The sequence below is a fragment of the Petromyzon marinus genome, chromosome 1 (genome assembly GCF_048934315.1).
Source record: "Petromyzon marinus isolate PM22_M1 ecotype Great Lakes invasive population chromosome 1, UKy_Petmar_22M1.pri1.0, whole genome shotgun sequence".
Classification (NCBI taxonomy): Eukaryota; Metazoa; Chordata; class Hyperoartia; order Petromyzontiformes; family Petromyzontidae; genus Petromyzon; species Petromyzon marinus.
In genome coordinates this window covers 9,146,654-9,167,940 of record NC_133667.1, presented here as the reverse complement: position 1 = coordinate 9,167,940, position 21,287 = coordinate 9,146,654, and the positions used below count along the sequence as shown (strand labels likewise).

The 21,287-nt window shown below is 54.1% G+C and overlaps 1 protein-coding gene across 2 annotated transcripts in view; it reads left to right on the top strand.

Moving 5' to 3' along the window:
• Positions 1–20,533, top strand: part of ATP2A2 (ATPase sarcoplasmic/endoplasmic reticulum Ca2+ transporting 2) — a 39,755-nt gene extending 19,222 nt beyond the window's left edge. Inside the window, exons 9-24 of one of the 2 annotated variants that reach the window (XM_076061136.1) lie at positions 123–431; positions 1,331–1,419; positions 2,228–2,330; positions 2,928–3,059; positions 3,675–3,800; positions 4,401–4,619; positions 5,717–5,839; positions 6,723–6,935; positions 7,442–7,662; positions 8,308–8,510; positions 9,015–9,100; positions 10,805–10,941; positions 12,086–12,203; positions 13,483–13,600; positions 16,151–16,183; positions 20,299–20,533. In XM_076061136.1, the coding sequence (XP_075917251.1) occupies positions 123–431; positions 1,331–1,419; positions 2,228–2,330; positions 2,928–3,059; positions 3,675–3,800; positions 4,401–4,619; positions 5,717–5,839; positions 6,723–6,935; positions 7,442–7,662; positions 8,308–8,510; positions 9,015–9,100; positions 10,805–10,941; positions 12,086–12,203; positions 13,483–13,600; positions 16,151–16,155 (2,202 nt within the window). In that variant the 3' untranslated portion in view covers positions 16,156–16,183; positions 20,299–20,533. The remainder of the gene's footprint in view (positions 1–122; positions 432–1,330; positions 1,420–2,227; positions 2,331–2,927; positions 3,060–3,674; positions 3,801–4,400; positions 4,620–5,716; positions 5,840–6,722; positions 6,936–7,441; positions 7,663–8,307; positions 8,511–9,014; positions 9,101–10,804; positions 10,942–12,085; positions 12,204–13,482; positions 13,601–16,150; positions 16,184–20,298) is intronic. The other variant, XM_076061133.1, reaches the window with a different exon arrangement.
• Positions 20,534–21,287: the final 754 nt, after the last annotated feature.

Genomic DNA, 21,287 nt, shown 5'->3' with positions numbered 1-21,287 from the left:
TCTGTCCTCCATTGTCTCCTCTGTCCTCCTCCTCCTAACCGTTGTCCCCTCTGTCCTCCTCCTCCATCAGCTGACAACATCGTGCGCGCTCTCTCCCCACCCCCGCCCCCCCCCCCCCCCAGGTCATCACTCTGATCTGCATCGCCGTGTGGCTCATCAACATCGGCCACTTCAACGACCCCGTGCACGGCGGCTCGTGGATCCGCGGCGCCGTCTACTACTTCAAGATCGCCGTGGCACTGGCCGTGGCCGCCATCCCCGAGGGCCTCCCCGCCGTCATCACCACGTGCCTGGCGCTGGGCACGCGCCGCATGGCCAAGAAGAACGCCATCGTGCGCAGCCTGCCCTCCGTCGAGACGCTCGGCTGCACCTCGGTCATCTGCTCCGACAAGACCGGCACGCTCACCACCAACCAGATGAGCGTGTGCAGGGTGAGCGGAGCGCACGGCACGGCCTGTTGCGTCTCGCTAACGGTTGCTTGCCCCGCTCCCCCCACCCCCACCTTGCCGGCCGCGATGTTTGCGATGTATGGGGGGGGGGATCTTCGTCTCTCTTTAATAGGGAAGAGAGAGGAGTGCGTGAGATATTTTCACAGCAGTATCTGCCACTCGTCTCGGTCAGTCAACCCATGGATGGTGGCACCTGGCTACTGGTCTGTCCCGTGACTTGCTGCCAGCAGCGAGCCCTTCCACACTTGACGTGGCCTCAATGTGCACCTAGCCTGGCACAAGCGCCATTGTGACGTCACCACCACTTAGTGGCGAACGGCGGTTGTTGTTGTGTGTGTGCGGGGGGGGGCGGGGGAAGTATTAAGCGCGCTGCGCTATGATCCCGGCGACCCGAGTTCCATTCCCGATCACGACCAATAAGAACTGTGGCGAATATTTGAACCGGTCCCGGGCATCCCCTGGATCGGCTCGACTTTAAACGAGGACAGCACCTGGTGCAGTGTGTATGATATGTCGCCGCTGGGGGGGGGGAAGGTAAACCAGGCTTGGGGTTGACATCCCCCCCCCCACGCCTCGTGAGCCGTGCGATCCTTCACAGCTGCTCGCCAAAAAACATAACTTGCCCCAACAGGCTACACGGGGTAATCTTTCGTTTTTGTTTTATTTGGGGAGCATGTGGAGGCGGTGGTGATGAGATGAAGGTGGTGGTCAAGGTGTTGGTAGAGATGAAGGAGGCGATGATGTCTGCGGTGGTGGAGTTGATGATGTTGGTGATGATCGTGGTGTTGATGATGTTGGCGATGATCGTGATGTTGGTGATGATCATGGTGATGTTCGTAATGGCTGTGTTGTTGATGATGTCGATGGTGGTGATGCTGTAGATGTTCGTGCTGGACAAGGTTGAAGGAGACTCGTGCTCCCTGGCCGAGTTCCACATCACGGGGTCCACATACGCGCCAGAAGGAGATGTGTACGCCTCACACCCCACGGCACACAGAGACACACCACACACCCCCACATACACCCCACGGTACACAGAGACACACCACACACACCCCACATATACCCCACGACACACAGAGACACACCACGCACCCCCTACATACACCCCACGACACACAGAGACACACCACACACACCCCGCATATACCCAACGACACACAGAGACACACCACGCACCCCCTACATACACCCCACGACACACAGAGACACACCACTCACCCCCATATACACCCCACGACACACAGAGACACACCACACACCCCCCATATACACCCCACGACACACAGAGACACACCACACACACCCCACATACACCCCACGACACACAGAGACACACCACACACCCCCCACATACACCCCGCGCGCATACACTACACACACCGTACACACCATCATACAACTCACTCACAACCATCCACACACCACACACACCGTACACACCATCATACAACTCACTCACAACCATCCACACACCACACACACCGTACACACCATCATACAACTCACTCACAACCATCCACACAGCACGCACACCGTACACACCATCATACAACTCACTCACAACCATCCACACACCACGCACACCACTCCATGCATTCACGATCTGCACGTCGCCTCATTACCCACTGGCTACCCTCCTGACCTCATTCCGCCATGACCCCCACAACCTTGAGGCCCCACGACTTCTTTGCACCCACGCGCCCATCGGCCTTCACGCACAGATGGCTCCCGGTGCCCGAGCGGCCCCATGAGCGAGTGACCTTGTGACCCCGCAGGTACAAGAACGAGAGCAAAGTGCGCACAGGACAGTACGACGGCCTGGTGGAGCTGGCGACCATCTGCGCGCTCTGCAACGACTCCTCCCTGGACTTCAACGAGGCGAGGAGACGCTGGGGACACGGGGAACATGCACGGGGGGGGGGGGGGGGGGACACAGGGACAACGAGGCATGGGGGAGATGGGCGAGACTTAAGAGAGACACACAGAGACACGGGTACCCATCGAGTGACACGTTCAAGGCACGAGACGCATGCGGGAATACAAAGCGTGATGGGGACACGCGGGGAGACACGGAGGGGTACGGAGAGACACGCGGAGACGCAGGGGGAGACACGGGTGGACACGGGAGGCATGCGGGGAGACACGGGGTGGGGGGTACAGGGGGTGCACGAGGTGACACAGGGAGACACGGGGGGGGCACAGGGGATGCACGAGGGGACACAGGGAGACACGGGGGTGGGGGGCACAGGGGGTGTACGAGGGGACACGGGGAGACACGTGGAGACACAAGAACAGATGGGCAGATGCGGAGAAATACAGAGAACACGGTGAGACACGGGGACTCATAAAGGGGGACACGGGGAGACACGGGGGGGGGGGGGAGGCAGGAGTCGACGGAAGTGGAGGTGGAACAAGTGGACGCTTTGGTGATGGTGGTGGGGGTGATGACGGTTTGCGGCGGCGTGATGTTCTCAGGCCAAGGGAATCTTCGAGAAGGTGGGGGAGGCGACGGAGACGGCGCTCACGTGCCTCGTGGAGAAGATGAACGTGTTCGACACCGACGTGAACCGGCTCACCAAAGTGGAGCGTGCCAACGCCTGCAATAACGTGAGCCTCACCCACACCCCGGCTCGCTCGCTCGCTCCGCTCAGCCACCGATGCGGACGTCCTCGCAAATGCACCAGTGAACGAACAAAGGGATTAAGCGACGTCTCAAAGAGTGAACTTGTGAAGTCAATTAATTGAACGAGCCAGCGAACGGTAATACGAACGCACCGACGGGTGAGCAGGTAAATCGACGATCGGTGCCGGTCCGCACAGATTGCTTTGAGTGAACGCGTGAGCGAATGGATGAGCCACCGGGCGAGCAACCGACTGAGAAAAAATGAACGTGGGATCCAAAGTGAACGGATGAACGAGCTGAACGAATGAACGACAGGGGGTCTGTATGGATGTTACGCTTTAACACGGAGGCTTTCGCAACCAATAGTGTCCGTGATAACGTTATATATTTTTTTGGGGGGGGGGTTAGATGGCGTAAACGCATATTTGTACTGACGCTAAATAAAAAAACTTTTTAATATTGAACTTATTTCAGCACTATACGTAGCTAACCGAGCCCCCTCTCTCCCCCCGCCCTCCTCCGCTCTGCCCCTCCACCCCGCCCCCCACTTCACCCCCCCCGCCACCCTCCACCGCCTCGCGCCCACCCCCCGCCCCCAGGTCATCAAGCAACTCATGCGCAAGGAGTTCACGCTGGAGTTCTCGCGCGACCGAAAGTCCATGTCGGTCTACTGCGTCCCCACCAAGCCCACGCGCTCCGCCGTGGGGCCCAAGCTCTTCGTAAAGGTCAGCACGGACCCACGCACGCGCACGCACGCACGCGCGCGATCCACACGAATACATCGTGATCATAAGGCCGCACTCATCACACACGTTCTAGCATCGTCTCCCGGTCCAAGCCCACTCGCCCACACAAGCGGATGACAGATTCTGCCCCCCCCCCCCCCCCCGCCTTTGATCGATATTTATCCCATCGATTTGGAGGCTTAACCCTGACCCCAACCCCTAACGCCAACTCTTCGCCTTGTTCCTTCATCCTTTATGATGATTTAAAGTGTCCGGAGAAAACACACGCGTGCGAGGGGGGGCGACGCTATATCCCATACAGACAGAACAGGTGGAGTCCACATTTCTTACTGTATCATCTTCTGGCAAAGCAGGATTATGGCTCATCCTCAATTCTGAGCCTATCCTTATACTGGTCGTACCTCTGTCACCCCCCCCCCCCTCGTCCTCCCCCCACCCTCTCCTTCCTTCTCTCCCTCTTCTTCCCACTCCCCCTCCTCCTTTCTACCCCCCCCCCCTCCACTCCCCCCTCCTTCCTCCTTTGCTCCTCCTCTCCGTCCCCCTTCCTCCTCCTCCCCCCCCCACGGCACGCACGCGCAGGGCGCCCCCGAGGGCGTGATGGACCGCTGCACCCACGTGCGCGTGGGCACCACCAAGGTGCCCATGACGCCCGGCGTGAAGGACCGGATCATGTCGACGATCCGCGAGTACGGCACGGGCCGCGACACGCTGCGCTGCCTGGCGCTGGCGACGCGCGACACCCCGCCGCGCAAGGAGGACATGGTTCTGGAGGACTCCACCAAGTTCGGCAACTATGAGGTTCGCCCGCGCGCGTTTAAACTCAAAAAGAATACGCACGGACGGGCCTCGGGAGCTAATTGGGTTCGTAACCCGAGGGACTGCCCCGTGCACTAAGCCGGGGACAATAACTACAATAGCTACAACGACCACCACCACCATCATCATAACTATAACCTTTCGAAACATCTCCAATGACAACCACCATCACCGTAAGGGGCAGTCCATAAATGACGTCACGCGCCTAGCGGGGGGGGAGGGGGGGGGTCAGAAATTTGTGACGATGTGTGATGAGGGGGGGGGGGGGTTGAGAAATGTGACGTCGAATCAAAATGCGCAACTTTAAATAAATATAGACAACACGTTCTACTTAATTAAATAGACTTTTTAATAAATGTTTTTCTCCTACAACATCAGAGTGCAGCGCCACATTAAATACGCACTACAATGACAATAGTTTAAAGCGATTTGAAGCATGTTTTATTTTTTTGGGGGGGGGTCATATTTTTTTTGGGGGGGGGGGTCTGACTTTTTATGACGTCGTGTGACGAAAGGGGGGGGGGGGATAGCAAAACATCTTCCAAAATCGCGTGACGTCATTTATGGACGGTCCCTATAGTTAAACTATATATTTTTCTATTTAACCAAGTAAGGTTCCACTGAGCTATATGGCTCTTTTTCAGAAGCGACCTGAAGTGCCTCATCACTTGGAAATGTACAGCAGCCAAACTCTCTAAACACACGTTGATTCTAAATGTGGAGGTAAATCCACGTGACCACGGGGGGAGAAGAGAGAGAGAGACAGACATCCAAACTCCAAATATACAGGCGTTCAGGGTTATGGATTGAACCCACGAATCCTCCTGCATACCAGGCGAGGCATTTAACGCCTCGCTTTCGAGGCGCCCCATTTAGTTATCGTGTTGTCCTTAGCGCCCAATGCCGCACCTCTGATTTAGCACCATTGGTTACGTACGGCGTCAAAAGAAAGGTCGACGGACGTACGTACGTACGTGGACATACCCCACCCCGCATAGAGCGGTATTCACGCGGCACAAGAGCGTGCGAGCCGGTTGGATGCCTAACATGTGAAACGATCGGCCTCTTTCCTGCCGCAGGCGGACCTGACGTTCGTGGGCTGCGTGGGAATGCTGGACCCTCCTCGCAAGGAGGTCATGGGCTCCATCATACTGTGCAGGGAGGCCGGCATCAGGGTCATCATGATCACCGGCGACAACAAGGTGCGTGCGTGCACACGCGCTCACACGTTACACCGGCACACACACACACATACGAGCGAGTGCATGGGCACACAAAAGACAAAGATCCCCCGTATTGCCTGACTAGCCTGTTGAGCCAAGTGCTGTTAGTGAGCACCTTACGAAAAGGCTGCACGGCGAACTAGGGCCGCCTCTGTCTCCCCGGTGCTGTTGTTTACGCACCGTGCCGGGTACACGTTTGAGGCTGAATCGACCTAGGGGGATTCCCAGGACCGGTTTATAGATAAAGTATATATATATGCCACTGATGGTGGCCGTCAGCAGCAATCCAATTCAGCCTGCGAGGTTCCTGGCGCAGTGCGCTTCGCCACCATAACCCAGCTGTGCCAGAATGGTCCTCTTAGCGAGTGAGGTGGCTCTCTTGGGAAATCTTCTCCGAGGGGGTCATTGCACATCTAATATTTTGTGTCTGTCGCGTGACGAGTACTCTAAACTATTTAAAACTATATATGTGTATCTGTTTTATTATACCAGCTAAGGCCCAGTGAGCTATATAGCTGTTTTTCAGAAGTGACCTGGCCACAAATGATAGCTCAACGAAGTGGCTTATCACGTGGACATTTATAATAGTAACGAATGTTGATTTCAAAAATGTGGATGGAAAAACCGGAGGAACCGGCGTTAACTCCAAATATTCAGGTGTCACAATCGGTTTCGATAACCCGCGACCTCCTGTATCGCAGGCGAAGTAGTTAACATCTCAACGCCGTGGTGCCCTCGCTTGCCTCGAGGGCGATGACGGATTCACCAAGAGACATTCCTCTTCTTCCCGTGACGGGTCCCGCGTTTTGTTTTTCTCTCTCTCCCCTCCCTCTCGTCCCTCACACGCCGCGACCACGCGCAGGGCACAGCGGTGGCCATCTGCCGTCGCATCGGCATCTTCACGGAGGACGAGGACGTGGAAGGGAAGGCGTACACGGGTCGCGAGTTTGACGACCTGCCCAGCTCGGACAAGGGACCTGCCACCATGCGCGCGCGCTGCTTCGCCCGTGTCGAGCCCTCGCACAAGTCGAAGATCGTGGAGTACCTGCAGGGATACGACGAGATCACCGCCATGGTGAGCGTGACGTACCGGTGGGGCGGGGGCGGGGGCGGCGGGGGCGGTGGTGTTGATTGTTGAGCTGGTGGTGCTGGTGGTGGTGGTGCTAACGACGGTGGTGATTGTGAGGCTGCTTTTGCAGTGGTGGTGGCGGTAATGGCTGCGATGATGATGATTGTGGTGGCAGTGGTATGAATAATGATGGCGGCGGTAGTGGGGTTACCGCCGCTGGCGGCGGTGATTGTGAGGCTGCTTGTAGTGACGGTGGCGGTAATGGCTGCGATGATGATTTTAGTGCCAGGGCTGATGATGGTGGCGGTAGTGGAGGCGCCGCCGCTGGCGGCGGTGATTGTGAAGCTGCTTGTAGTGACGGTGGCGGTAATGGCTGCGATGATGATTGTGGTGGCAGTGGTATTGGTGATGATGATAGTGGTGGTGGTGGAGGTACTGCTGCTGCCGGTGGTGGCAGCGGCGATCGTGCCAGCCGCTTCTCCCCATGTGTCGCGTCTCCCGCCCCCCGTCAGACGGGCGACGGCGTGAACGACGCCCCAGCGCTCAAGAAGGCCGAGATCGGCATCGCCATGGGCTCCGGCACGGCCGTGGCCAAGTCGGCGTCCGAGATGGTGCTCGCCGATGACAACTTCGCCTCCATCGTGTCCGCCGTCGAGGAGGGCCGCGCCATCTACAACAACATGAAGCAGTTCATCCGCTACCTCATCTCCTCCAACGTGGGCGAGGTGGTGTGGTGAGGAGCCCACTGACGAATGCGCCCGTCTCTCCCCCCCCCCCCCCCCCCCTAAACATCCCCCGTGTCTGCGTCTCTCTCTGTCTCTCCGTCTCCCCGTGTCCCTGGGACATCTCTCGGTGTGCCCACCCCCCCCCCCCCCCCCCCCATCTCTATCTTCCTGTCTCCGCGTCTCTCCGTTTCCCCGTGTCCCTGGGATGTCTCTCTGTCTTCCTGTGTCCCTGTATCCACGTCTCTTTCTGTGCCCCTAGCTGTCTCGGTGTGCCCGTCTCTCTCTCTGTCTCCCCTGTTGTGTAATAATTTTCCCTGGCTATCTCTGTCCGCGGCTCTGTGTGTCCCTGTGTCCTCATGCCCCACTTTCCCTCCTTGTCCCCGTGACCTCGTCTCCTCGTGCCCCACGTTCTCAGTGCCCTCTTAGCATCCACATGTACCTTCCCATATCTATCCCTTACGTCCTGTCTTCACATCCTCGCCATATCCCTCCTGCATATCCAGATCTCTCTCATATCCCCTGTCTCCATATCTCAGATGTCCTCACCATGCCCCCAACCCGCAACCCGCAACTCCGTGCTTCTATACGTCCGAGTTCTAGTCACGATCTCTTTCCCTTCTCCCCCTGCCTGTCCTCCACCCGCACCACTTCAGCATCTTCCTGACGGCCGCCCTGGGCTTTCCCGAGGCCCTGATCCCCGTGCAGCTGCTGTGGGTGAACCTGGTGACGGACGGCCTCCCGGCCACCGCCCTCGGTTTCAACCCCCCCGACCTGGACATCATGAACAAGCCTCCTCGCAGCCCCAAGGAGGGCCTCATCAGCGGCTGGCTCTTCTTCAGATACATGGCCATCGGAGGTGAGGGCGTCCGTGGGCCGTCGGGTCGTGGGAGAGGTCCAGAGGGGGTGGTCCGTCATTGGTGTCCCTGTGACAGGGCCTGAGCGGTGGTGGGTTTTGCTGCGCGTTGTCGAGACTCCCCGTGTCTCCCTCCTCCTCGTCCTCCCCGTGTCTCCCTCCTCCTACTCCTCCACTGTCTCCCTCGTCCTCCTCGTGTCTCCTTCCTCCTCGTCCTCCGCGTGTCTCTCTCCTCCTCGTCCTCCCCGTGTCTCCCTCCTCCTCGTCCTCCCTGTCTCCCTCCTCCTCGTCCTCCCCGTGTCTCCCTCCTCCTCGTCCTCCCCGTGTCTCCCTCCTCCTCGTCCTCCCCGTGTCTGCCTCCTCCTCGTCCTCCCCGTGTCTCCCTCCTCCTCGTCCTCCCCGTGTCTCCCTCCTCCTCGTCCTCCCCGTGTCTCCCTCCTCCTCCTCCTCCTCCTCCCTGTGTCTCCCTTCTCGTCATCCGACTCGAATGTCTCCCCCGTGCACCAGGCTATGTGGGCTGCGCTACAGTGGGGGCGGCCGCCTGGTGGTTCATGTACGCCGAGGACGGGCCCCACCTCAGCTACTACCAGCTGGTGCGTGGTGATCGCCACACACACACACGGCCACGCACAACCACACAACCAGAGTCGACCACACAGCTCACACACAGTCAACCACACGGCCACACACAACCACACACAGTCAACCACACAGCCACACACAGTCAACCACACAACCAAACACAGCCAACCACACAACCACACACAGCCAACCACACAGCCAAACACAGTCGACCACACAACCACACAGTCAACCACACAGCCACACACAGCCAACCACACAGCCACACACAGCCAACCACACAGCCACAGAATCAACTACGCAGCCACACACAACCACAGTCGACCACACAACCACACACAGTCAACCACACAGCCACACACAGTCAACCACACAGCGACACACAGTCAACCACACAGCCACACACAGTCAACCACACAGCCAGAGTCAACCACACAGCCAGAGTCGACCACACAGCCACAGAGTCGACCACACAGCCACACACAGTCAACCACACAGCCACACACAGTCAACCACAGAGCCACACAGAGTCAACCACACAGCCACACACAGTCAACCACACAGCCACACACAGTCAACCACACAGCCACAGAGTCAACCACACAGCCAGAGTCAACCACACAGCCAGAGTCGACCACACAGCCACAGAGTCAACCACACAGCCACACACAATCAACCACACAGCCACACAGAGTCAACCACACAGCCACACAGTCAACCACACAGCCACACACAGTCAGCCACACAGCCACACACAGTCAACCACACAACCAGAGTCAACCACACAGCTACACACAGTCAGCCACACAGCCACATAATCAACCACACAGCCACACACAACCACACACAGTCAACCACACAGCCACACACAGTCAACCACACAGTCAACCACACAGCCACACACAGCCACACACAGTCAACCACACAGTCAACTACACAGTCAATCACACAGCCACACAGTTAACCACACACACAACCACACGGACAATGCACACACAAAATCATTCACACAAACGGTCACAAACAACCACACAAGCAGCACTGTTGTTAATTACGTGCAGTTAACACAGTGTGATTAAGAGGGGTGAGATTGGTGCATCTATGTATGTGTGGCTAGGAGATGTTAACTACCTCGCCTGACGTACAGGAGGTCGTGGGTTCGATCCCCACCCCGAGTTTGCGGTGTCTCTCTCTCCCTCTCTGTGGTAGTGTGGATTTTTCTCCGAGTCCTCTGGGTTTTCCCCTCCACATTTAGACTCAACATCATCACGCCGCTCGGAGTATTTGGCTACCGCTATAAATGTCTACGCGACGATATAAGCCACCTCGTTGGGCTATCATTTGTCGTCAGGGAGCTTCTGAAACAAGAACCGCATAGCTCAGTGGGCCTTGCCTGGTAAAATACAAATGGTTTAGTTTCATGTTGAACTTCTTTCGCACCATACACAGCCAACCGCGGAGGGTGCGGTGTTGACCAGCGCGGTTAATAGGAGCGGAGTCGGTGTGACGCGGAGACTGCGGTGTGACGCAGAGCGGTTAATAGGAGCGGAGTCGGTGTGACGCGGAGACTGCGGTGTGACACAGCGCGGTTAATAGGAGCGGAGTCGGTGTGACGCGGAGACTGCGGTGTGACGCAGAGCGGTTAATAGGAGCGGAGTTGGTGTGACGCGGAGACTGTGGTGTGACACAGAGCGGTGCGGTCAATGTGTTTGCAGAGCCACTTCCTGCAGTGCGGCCCGGACAATCCGGCGTTCCACGACGTGGAGGACTGCGAGATCTTCGAGTCTCCGGTCCCCATGACCATGGCGCTGTCCGTGCTCGTCACCATCGAGATGTGCAACGCCCTCAACAGGCGAGCAACCACAGGCACCGCAAACCAGCAACTACAATAACGTCTTCTTTGGTTCTTTCGGTAAGGTCACGTAGAATGAGAATACAATAATAAAATAAAACAGTAAAATTCTCACGACGTTTCGGCCACAACACAAGTGGCCTTCTTCAGGTGAAAGGAGCAAACCTGTCGGGACTACAGAGCTACAGGTTTGCTCCTTTCACCTGAAGAAGGCCGCTTGCGTTGTGGCCGAAACGTCGTGAGAATTTTATTGTTTTGTTTTATTATTTTATTCTCATTCTACGTGGTAACTTTACCGAAAGAGCCAAAGAAGATGAATCCTTGCAGTCACGAAAGCTTTAAATCGAAATACAATAACGTCGTCACAGCTACTAATACTGCCAACTGCTAACTCCGCAGTAACTACAACAACCGCCGTCATTACTCACTTGCCCCCTCCATAATAACCACAACAACCACCACCACCATAACTACAACAACCGCCTCCAGCAATAACTACAACTAACGTCAAAACTATTGTTACCGCCTCCACAACTCTCCACAGTAACTACAACAACCACCACCACCACCACCATCATAACTATAACCTTTCGAAACATCTCCAATGACAACCACCATCACCATAAGGGGCCGTCCATAAATGACGTCACGCGCCTGGGGGGGGGGGTCAGACATTTGTGACGATGTGTGACGAGGGGGGGGGGGTGAGAAATGTGACGTCACATCAAAATGCGCAACTTTAAATAACTATAGACAACACTTTCTACTTAATTAAATAGACTTTTTAATAAATGTTTTCTCTTGCAACATCAGAGTGCAGCGCCACATTAAATACGCACTACAATGACAATAGTTTAAAGCGATTTGAAGCATGTTTTATTTATTTTGGGGGGGGGCAGAGCTGTGTGACGTCATATTTGAGGGGGCGGGTCTGACTTTTTGTGACGCCGTATGACGACGCGGGGGGGGGGGGGTCAAAAATCGTCCAAAATCGCGTGACGTCATTTATGGACGGCCCGCTATGCATACGTACATTGCCAGTAGACCCCCCCATACGCAAGCGTACGCATTTGGGTTAACCCCCCCCCCCTCCCCCCTCCATGCTTACGTACTAAATGTATGGCCGTTGTCTTTGTGTCTGCAGTCTGTCGGAGAACCAGTCCCTGGTGCGCATGCCGCCGTGGGTGAACCTGTGGCTTCTGGGTTCCATGCTGCTCTCCATGTCCCTGCACTTCCTCATCCTTCACGTGGAACCCCTGCCGGTACAGACACACGTGGTGGTGGTGGTGGTGGAGGCTGTGGTGGTGGTGGTGAAGGCAGTCGTGGTGGTGGTGGTGGTGGTGAAGGCAGTGGCGGTCAAGGCAGTCGTGGTGGTGAAGGCAGTGCCCTTGCGGACACACGGCTGTGGTGGTGGTGGTGAAGGCTGTGGTGGTGGTGAAGGCTGTGGTGGTGGTGGTGAAGGCAGTGGTGGTGGTGGTGGTGAAGGCTGTGGTGGTGGTGGTGGTGAAGGCAGTGGCGGTCAAGGCAGTTGTGGTGGTGAAGGCAGTGCCCTTGCGGACACACGGCTGTGGTGGTGGTGGTGGTGAAGGCTGTGGTGGTGGTGGTGGTGAAGGCTGTGGTGGTGGTGGTGAAGGCTGTGGTGGTGGTGAAGGCAGTGGTGGTGGTGGTGGTGAAGGCAGTGGTGGTGGTGGTGGCGGTGGTGAAGGCTGTGGTGGTGGTGAAGGCAGTGGCGGTCAAGGCAGTCGTGGTGGTGAAGGCAGTGCCCTTGCGGACACACGGCTGTGGTGGTGGTGGTGGTGAAGGCTGTGGTGGTGGTGAAGGCTGTGGTGGTGGTGGTGAAGGCAGTGGCGGTCAAGGCAGTCGTGGTGGAGGTGGTGGAGGAGCGGCAGCGTAGCGGTCAGCGCGCTTGCCCTACGAACCCGGCGATCCGAGTTCGATGCCCGCTCACGGTCAATGACACCCAGTGACGATTATCTGAACCGGGGCCTCCCCTAGGTCGACTCAGTCTCAAATGAGTATCTGGTGCGGTGTAAAAAAAAATCGCCGCTGGGGAAGACAAAAGCGGCCGGGCATGGTGTTGGCCACCCACCCGATCATGTACTGTGCTAGCCTTCATAGGTGCTCGCTAACAGCACTTGCCCCAATAGTCTGTTAAGAATATACGGGAGATCTGTGCCTTCTTGTAGTAATGTAGTCTCCACGGTGTGTGTGTGTGGTAGTATAGTAATGTTTGTATGATGTGTGTGTATATGGTGGTGTACTAATGTGTATATGGTGTGTATATAGATGGTGATGTAGTAATGTAGTTTGCACGGTGTGTGTATGTGTGGTAGTATAGTAATGTTTGTACGGTGTGTGTATATGGTGGTGTACTAATGTGTATACGGTGTGTATATAGATGGTAGTGTAGTAATGTCGCCTGCACAGTGTGTGTGTGTGGTAGTATAGTAATGTTTATATGGTGGTGTACTAATGTCTATGCGGTGTGCATATAGATGGTGGTGTAGTAATGTCGTCTGCACCGTGTGTGTGTGTGTACAGATGGTGTTCCAAGTGAGTCCTCTCGACCTGACCAAATGGATCCAGGTGATGAAGATATCCCTGCCCGTCATCCTCATCGATGAGGTCATGAAGTGCTTCGCACGAAACTACTTGGAGGGTGAGAGCCACAACATAAAACAAATATCAATCTGTATTGTTGTTTACCAATCTCACGCATCGCCGTTAGTTTCAAATAATGTTTTACGTCTTCTATATATGTAGGGGTGGTGGTGGGTATGAAATAACAACCCATCATAAACGTTTACCAAGCGCCATCTCTCTGGCCAATTGGACAAAAAATCTGCGGTGGAGTGGCGCATAACTCTAAAGGAAATCACTTTGCAGAGACGGAGAGTCATTGAACACACAACAACAACAACCGCCATTCGCCACTAAGTGGCGGTGACGTCACCACGACGCTTGTGCCAGGCTATGTGCACCTTGAGGCCACGTGGAGTGTCGAACGCCCGCTGGCAGGAGGTCACGGGGCAGACCCAGGTGCCACGGGTCGACTGACTGAGATGACTGGCTGGTGCACCACCTGTGCCCCCTACTGTGCCAACCTAAAGCACAGCACAACAGACACACACACGGACATTAAGAATAAAAAAAACCGGAATGGATCGTTCTCAGTGCCCAGATCAATCAGTGTGACCACAAGTAAAATATATATATTTTTTTAAATGCGCATATTCTTTCAAGTTTCTTTTTTTCTTTGTGTCTATCACCTCTAACGTCGTTCATTAAAAGCAGAACATAAATAATCGGCGACGTTTCGGCCAAGGGCCCTTCTTCATGTCACATAAAGTTGGGTAAATCTGGTCTCGCACACAAAAAAAAAACAGATATCCCCCCGTGTAGCCTCAACAAGACTTTTGTGGGGGGCCAGGTGCTGTTAGCGAGCACCGCACGAAGACTAGCACGGCACGCAACGCGGATGGATGGCCCGCACCACGCCCGGCCGCTTTTGTCTCCCTAGTGGCGATGTTGATAAAAACTGCACGCATTTAAAGGCCGAGTCGATCTGGCAAAGGCCCCAGAACCGATTCAGATATTCGCTGCCACTGTTCTTGGCCGTGAGCGGGAATCAAACTCGGGTTCCCGGGGTTCGTAGCGCAGTGCGCTAACCACTGCGCCACCGCTCCCCATATAGGACGCGTTGTACACTGTACGGTTCATTTTTTCAGTTCATTTAATTTATTTTGGTATAGCCCTGTGAGCCATTCGGCTCTTGAATCGGGTGCAACCACAACAAACAAAAAAACAAAAACACGAACAAGAGAAACATCTTAAAGTGACTATGTGTGACTGTGCAAACAGAAAATCCATGAAAAAAACCCAGCAAAAATATTCCTGAAAAAAGCACCGTACACCAACGCTGTGTGCAAAAAATCCCAGTGGGATGCAAGTCAAACAACAACAGCCACAAGACAACTTAGATTAAGGCCATCAGTCTAACTCCGTACTATAACAAAACAAACACGTACAAACCAAAAAACGCTTTCGAAATCACCAAAAAATAAAGCAGGACATTGTACAACAACGACCGTCCTTCACCACAAAGTGGCTTGTGCCAGGCTAGGTGCACCTTAAAGCCACGTGAAGCGTCGAAGGCTCACTGCTGGCAAGAGGTCAGGTGACGGACCCAGGTGCCGTGGGTTGACTGACGTGAGATGACTCACAAATGCGTGGTACCACGTACGAGCAGGAAACCCAAACGCGTGAATGATCATTAATCTAATGTATACACCCCGAGGTCTATACATTACGCCTGTGTTCGTTCCCATCCCAGCCATCAAACGGTGTGTGTGCATAACCACGCGTGCTGTGTGTGTACTGTGTGTAAACATCACCACGTGCACTGTGTGTACTGTGTGTGTACTGTGTGTACATAACCTAGACTACGGCGTTTACTGTGTAAACATCGCCACGTGCACTGTGTGTGCGCTGTGTGTGTGTACTGTGTGTGTGCTGTGTGTGTGCTGTGTGTAACCATCACCACGTGCACTGTGTGTGTACTGTGTGTGTGTGTGTGTACTGTGTGTGTCCTGTGTGTAACCATCACCACGTGCACTGTGTGTATGCTCTGTGTAAACATCACCACGTGCAGTGTGTGTACTGTGTGTGTACTGTGTAAAAAGTACCACGTGTACTGTGTGTGTACTGTGTGTACTGTGTGTGTGTCTACTGTGTAAACATCACCACGTGTACTGTGTGTGTACTGGGTGTGTACTGTGTGTGCTGTGTGTAAACATCACCACGTGCACTGTGTGTGTGCTGTGTGTGTGTGCACTGTGTGTGTACTGTGTGTAAACATCACCACGTGCACTGTGTGTGTGTGTGCTGTGTGTGTACTGGGTGTGTACTGTGTGTGTACTGTGTGTAAACATCACCACGTGCACTGTGTGTGTGCTGTGTGTGTGTGTGCACTGTGTGTGTACTGTGTGTAAACATTACCACGTGCACTGTGTGTGTGCTGTGTGTGTGTGTACTGTGTGTGTACTGTGTGTAAACATTACCACGTGCACTGTGTGTGTGTGTGCACTGTGTATGTGTGTGCTGTGTGTGTGTGCACTGTGTGTGTGTGTGTGCTGTGTGTGTGCACTGTGTGAAACCCTAACCTCACCGCGTGTCCTCCCATTCCACGCGTGCGTTCTGCCCCTCACAGCCTAACCACCTCCAAACATCAGTTCGACTCCAGGTACCGAACCCCACCCACCCCATTGCCTGCAATGCCTGCCACGTTGCGTGCATGCAATTGCTGCACCCGGAGACCCACGGGGTCGGGATTGCGAACCTGCCAAGGCTCGCCCCGGACCGGCTCTGTGCATTTTGTTGAGCCGGCCACGTTGGGGTTGCAACCCCTCCACCCACCCCGCCTGGTGCGCGCAGTGTGATGGAACGTGCTTCATGACGGAACGTGCATCTCGTGCAGGAGAGCCCTTGGTTGGGGCGAGGGGGGGGGGCTCGTCTGCGTTGATCCCCTGCGAATGTTTCTGCGTTTAGCACGTGGTTCGACGCGTCTGCCCCATGCCTTGATGCTGCACGTTTGAGAAATGCCTTGTTGCGGTGTCAGCCGAGCAATTGCGTCGTGTCAGATTTCAGCCGCGGCAAGGTCGCTCGAACGCGCCTCGGCTCGGCTCGGCTCTCTTTTTTGTTTGTTTTCCCGAAGTTTCTTCGGTTGCCTTTCCTCTCCCTTGCTGGCGAAGGAACCACCGGGTTGCTTGCACGACGATAACAACAACAAAAACTGGAGGAATGTAAATGTGCCTGTGGTTTATTGTCTGCGAGGAGGGTTTTTTGGGCAATGCTGTTGTATCCCTCGAAGCATGACAAGGGATGGTTGTCAGTTCGGCTCCTCTTGAGCCCTGGGGTGGAGTCCATTTGAGCACGAACAAAGCTGAGCGTGGCTCTGTTGATATTGCCCGGTGTGTGTGTGTGTGCTTTAAGACATCGCAGTTAAAGCCACGATCGCCAGCTACGAGTCAGAAGATCTCTCTGCCCACCTTATCATAAGTGGGCCAATTGTCCACAATGTCAGTCCGCTGTAAATAATATATATTTTAAATTAAATAATTATAATTATTTACAGCCCCTTGTCAATCCGCTGCTGCATTATTGCCTCCTTACCCACGTCGTGTCAGTCATGGATGGGGTCTCGTTTGACCATTCTTCACCATCCTGCTCAGTGCAGGCCGTAGAGAGTGCCCCCAGGACTGATTCGGATATCTCGTGCCACGGATGTTGGCCGTGGCTGGGCGTCGCCAGGTTCATAGCCACCCACTCCACCCCGGTTAGCACGGTTGGCTACGTACGTTGCGAAAGAAGTTCAACATACCTATGGTACATATTCTGCGTTCTTCCGGTAAAGTCACGTAGATAGAAAATAAAATAAAAGTTAATCAAATTAAATAAAAATAAATTGAAAATAATTCAAGCAAAAAAACCACGACGTTTCGATCGCAACACAAGCGGTCTTCATCAGGCGGAGAGAAAGGAGGGGGCAAGCCTCCAAATGCAACTGCTGTCTGTAAACGGATCGCCCTGTGTTGCTCGAGAGAGAGACACCGCAAACTCCAAATATACAGCAGCAGGCGTCAGGGTCGGAATTGAACTCCACGACCTCCTGCATACCAGGCGAGGTAGTTAACATCTCGCCACCGTAGCACCCCCCCCCCCCCCCCCCGACGAAACAATTTCCCCACTTTCATAGCCCCGGGCCCGATGTAAACCAGTGGTAGTGTAGCATACTCAATAGAAACACCACCACTCTTCTTTGACATGCATCCACACCGATGTGGGCCAATTGTGAGAAAGCATCGAGATTTGTCGCGCGTTCTTCACCTGTCGGCTTGTTTCCCCTCCCCCGCACCCAACATTTTTTTTGCTGTTCGCAAGGCGATTGTTTATATTGGAAGAATTGCAAACGCATTGTGTCGCACGATGCCTGGAATTATTCTTCTTCTTCTGGGACCCCTCGTAGTCGAGTATGGTTTCCCTCCAGGTGTCACCACGTGTCTGTGTTGTGAAGTGGACCTGGCTGTCCATGGGTCCGGAGATGGCTGAATAGGCCAATCCGTGAGCTGCAGATCTTGGCACAGTGGGGGGCACCAGGATGGTCCATCCTGGTGCCCCCCACTCGTCGTTGTCTCTCTCTCTCTCTCTGGTGCACGTGCTTTGCGGCGTGCTCTTTAACATTGTCATCAACTCTCTTCGCCCAGGCCTCAAAATTCTGAGTTCCATCATTAGACCTCCTTTGCCAGTACCAAAATATAATAATAGGGTTTTTCCCCTTGTTTGATGTAGATGCTCACCCCGAGCCCTCATTACTTTGATAGTGGCATTGTCTTTGAGCTGCGTGACGCCTTTTGGCGTCATCTGGTCGAGCACCAATTGGGTCGAGGCTCAAACAGAAAGCCGTCTCTGGTGTGGACCAATCAGTTTCAAGGACAATGCATATTATCAGTGTGTTGTTTGTTTGCATTTTGACCACAAGTATTGTGGTTAATGCACACATGATTCCTTGTAAAAAAGGTTTCAGTTTTGTTGTCAGAAAAAAAGGGGAAAAACCCTATTACAGTAAAACCTTGTATTGCGAGTAACTTGCTCTGCGAGTGTTTTGCAATTACGAGCAAAAAAATTAAAATGAATATTAATTTGATAAACGAGCGAGGGTCTTGCAATACGAGTAGTAGTACGTGTATACGCTTTGTACTGCCGAGCGTCACGTTATCACAACTGACATGCGAGTGCTTTGATATACGAGCGCTTTGGATTACAAACACGTTTCCGGAACGAATTATGCTCGCGATCCAAGGTTTTACTGTATTATGCGGAGTTCCATTGTTTATTTTGGCCCTCCATGATGGTCTATCAAGAGCATAGACGTCCCAGTTGGTTGGATCTATCTATATATGGAATCCAGCGCTGTGGAGGCAGCAGCAGCGAGCGAGGGTTGGTGTTGTGAAAGTCCCTTCTCGTGAGGGTCAAGGTTGCCCCGTTACCCTGGCTCGCCGGGTGAAATGCGGCACAATGTGGACTCCGCCTGTTCCGTCTGCACGGGATAGAGCGATTCCCCCCCACGTGCAAGGCTGCAGATCATTTCGGGAGTTGAGGACGCGACGTGTATGCGACACACACGCGGTTGCTTTTCCTGCCATTATTGGCTATCTCTGAGGTGCGTGTTAAACTGAACCCCCTTTTTTATTTTTTTTTACGAGGTAAGGCCCACCGAGCGATACAGCTCTTTTTCAGAAGCGAACCTGGCTATTGCAAATCATAGCTCAACGAAGTGGCTTATCAATTACGTTGACATTTATAGCAGCCAAATGCTCTAAACGCATGTTTCTAAATGTGGAGGGAAAAAAAGTTCGTCCACCAAGGGCATATGAAAGTCCTATTGTTGGCCTAATCCAGAAAAAGGATCCCCACCACGGATATAAATGTTACGAACCTTGCGTTGTTTTACCAAGATCCTGAAACATAATCACAACTGGCACGAGCAGCAGCATCATCTCCGTGTGGGAGACGCTCATGATAATGACACAAAGCCTATATACAACGAGCGTTGGGCGCCAGTCGTCTTTGCTAAGGGTACTGAGCTGGTGGAGGTAATTCCACCTTCCTATGGCGGAGGATGTTTATTTTAAAGTTTAGAATGCAAAGTGGTACTGCATTCTACTGCTTTATTGACACTGCAGTGGGATGATGATGGCCTCAGTTGGCAAAGGGTCAGATTACTGAGAAGTAACACAAAGATTAATGTTTCCCAGTGGCATTTGCGTGATAAACAAGACGACACTGGGCCGCCATCTTAATTCTCACTGAGACTCGTTAACACGGCGGTGGCCATGTACATCAATAACCACTGGTCCGGTAATAATGCAGGACTCACTATTGGAAGGTTTCCAGTTGAAGCACAGGCCCTGGAATGGTTCGACAAAATAAGCCACAATAAGGTGGTATGATGGGAAAACTTGTCCCGCCATGGGAATGTGGAATTTCCACCACTGGCTACAAATTGCCAGCGGAGATGAGTGCTACTGCATCCCTATTGTTTGTGAGACTGCTGCATCCTTAAACGTCGATTGTTTGTGACACTAGGTATCTGTTAAGACGACGGGCTGGACACAGCTGGTGTCGGATTAACAGCGGTTACACCGCGAACATCACCACAGGAACATCCACACGATGACTGCCGGGGGAATCGAACTCTCGCCCCTCCACGGTCATGGGCCCAGCGGCGAGCCGACCTGCACAGCCTCAACTGCTGCCACCCTGACTGCATTTCCCCCCTTTCTCTCTCTCTCTCTGCAGGTGGAGACCGAGGAGTGGAAAACTGAGGCAGGGCGAGGCCACAACCCGGAGCCTGGAGCCTGGGAAGACACTGGAAGGGAGGGGGGGGGGGGAAGGGAGGGATCAGACTTGCGTCGGTGATTCCGCCCATATTTATTCATCAGGGAAAAAATGCACAAACGTACAATTCGATACGAATCACAAAATAGGTAATTATGTAAAAGGACAGATTTGTTTAGTTGCTCGATGGGTAAAATATCATCCCGTTCAGACCCCGTCGGTCATTCTTCTGGGTTAAACGTTGATATCGAGTTTGCTGGGTCTCATCAGCAGGGTGTGGGTCTCGTGTAAGAAAATGCTGAGAAAAGTTCAAGCATTTCAAATGCAAATCTCTCAAACTTCTTTCCTGCCCCCAACCCAACCCCCGATCCCGAACCCTAACCACCTCGCACTCTGCGCACGGTCAATGCGGGACAAACAGCTACCCCCCCCCACTGTGACGCCGTGCCATATATATTCTTGGCGGGCGACGGTTTAGGGCCTCGGAGAGTTTTCGCCTTCTCAGTTTCATGTCCACCGATGACGTAAAAATAAAAAAAAATCCCACGTTTCCGTTTCTCCTCTTTGAAACAAACCAGACAATATTTATTTATTAAACAAAAAAAAATCATCGCCGGCAACCGAACTGAAATGCCCGATGAACCACGCAAAAGGGGGCGTTTGGTCGCTGCCCAAAAAAAATAAAGTTTTTCGTTGCGAGAAAATTTTTTTTTTTCTCCCCGTTTGTTTTTAGGCGAGGGGAGGCGGGGGGGGTGGGGGAGGCTTCTAGTTGACGCCGGGGCGGCAACGGGGCCCCCGGCGTGGCCGAACCGCGTTCAAACTCCCCGCCAGGAGACCCCGAGACGTCTTAAAGCGCGCGAGTGCGTGTGTAACGCGTTGTGCGCGCCCCGCCCGGCTTGTTCATAATGTCCGGCCGTCGCTCGTTGCGGACCCCGCCGCTTTGTTCCATG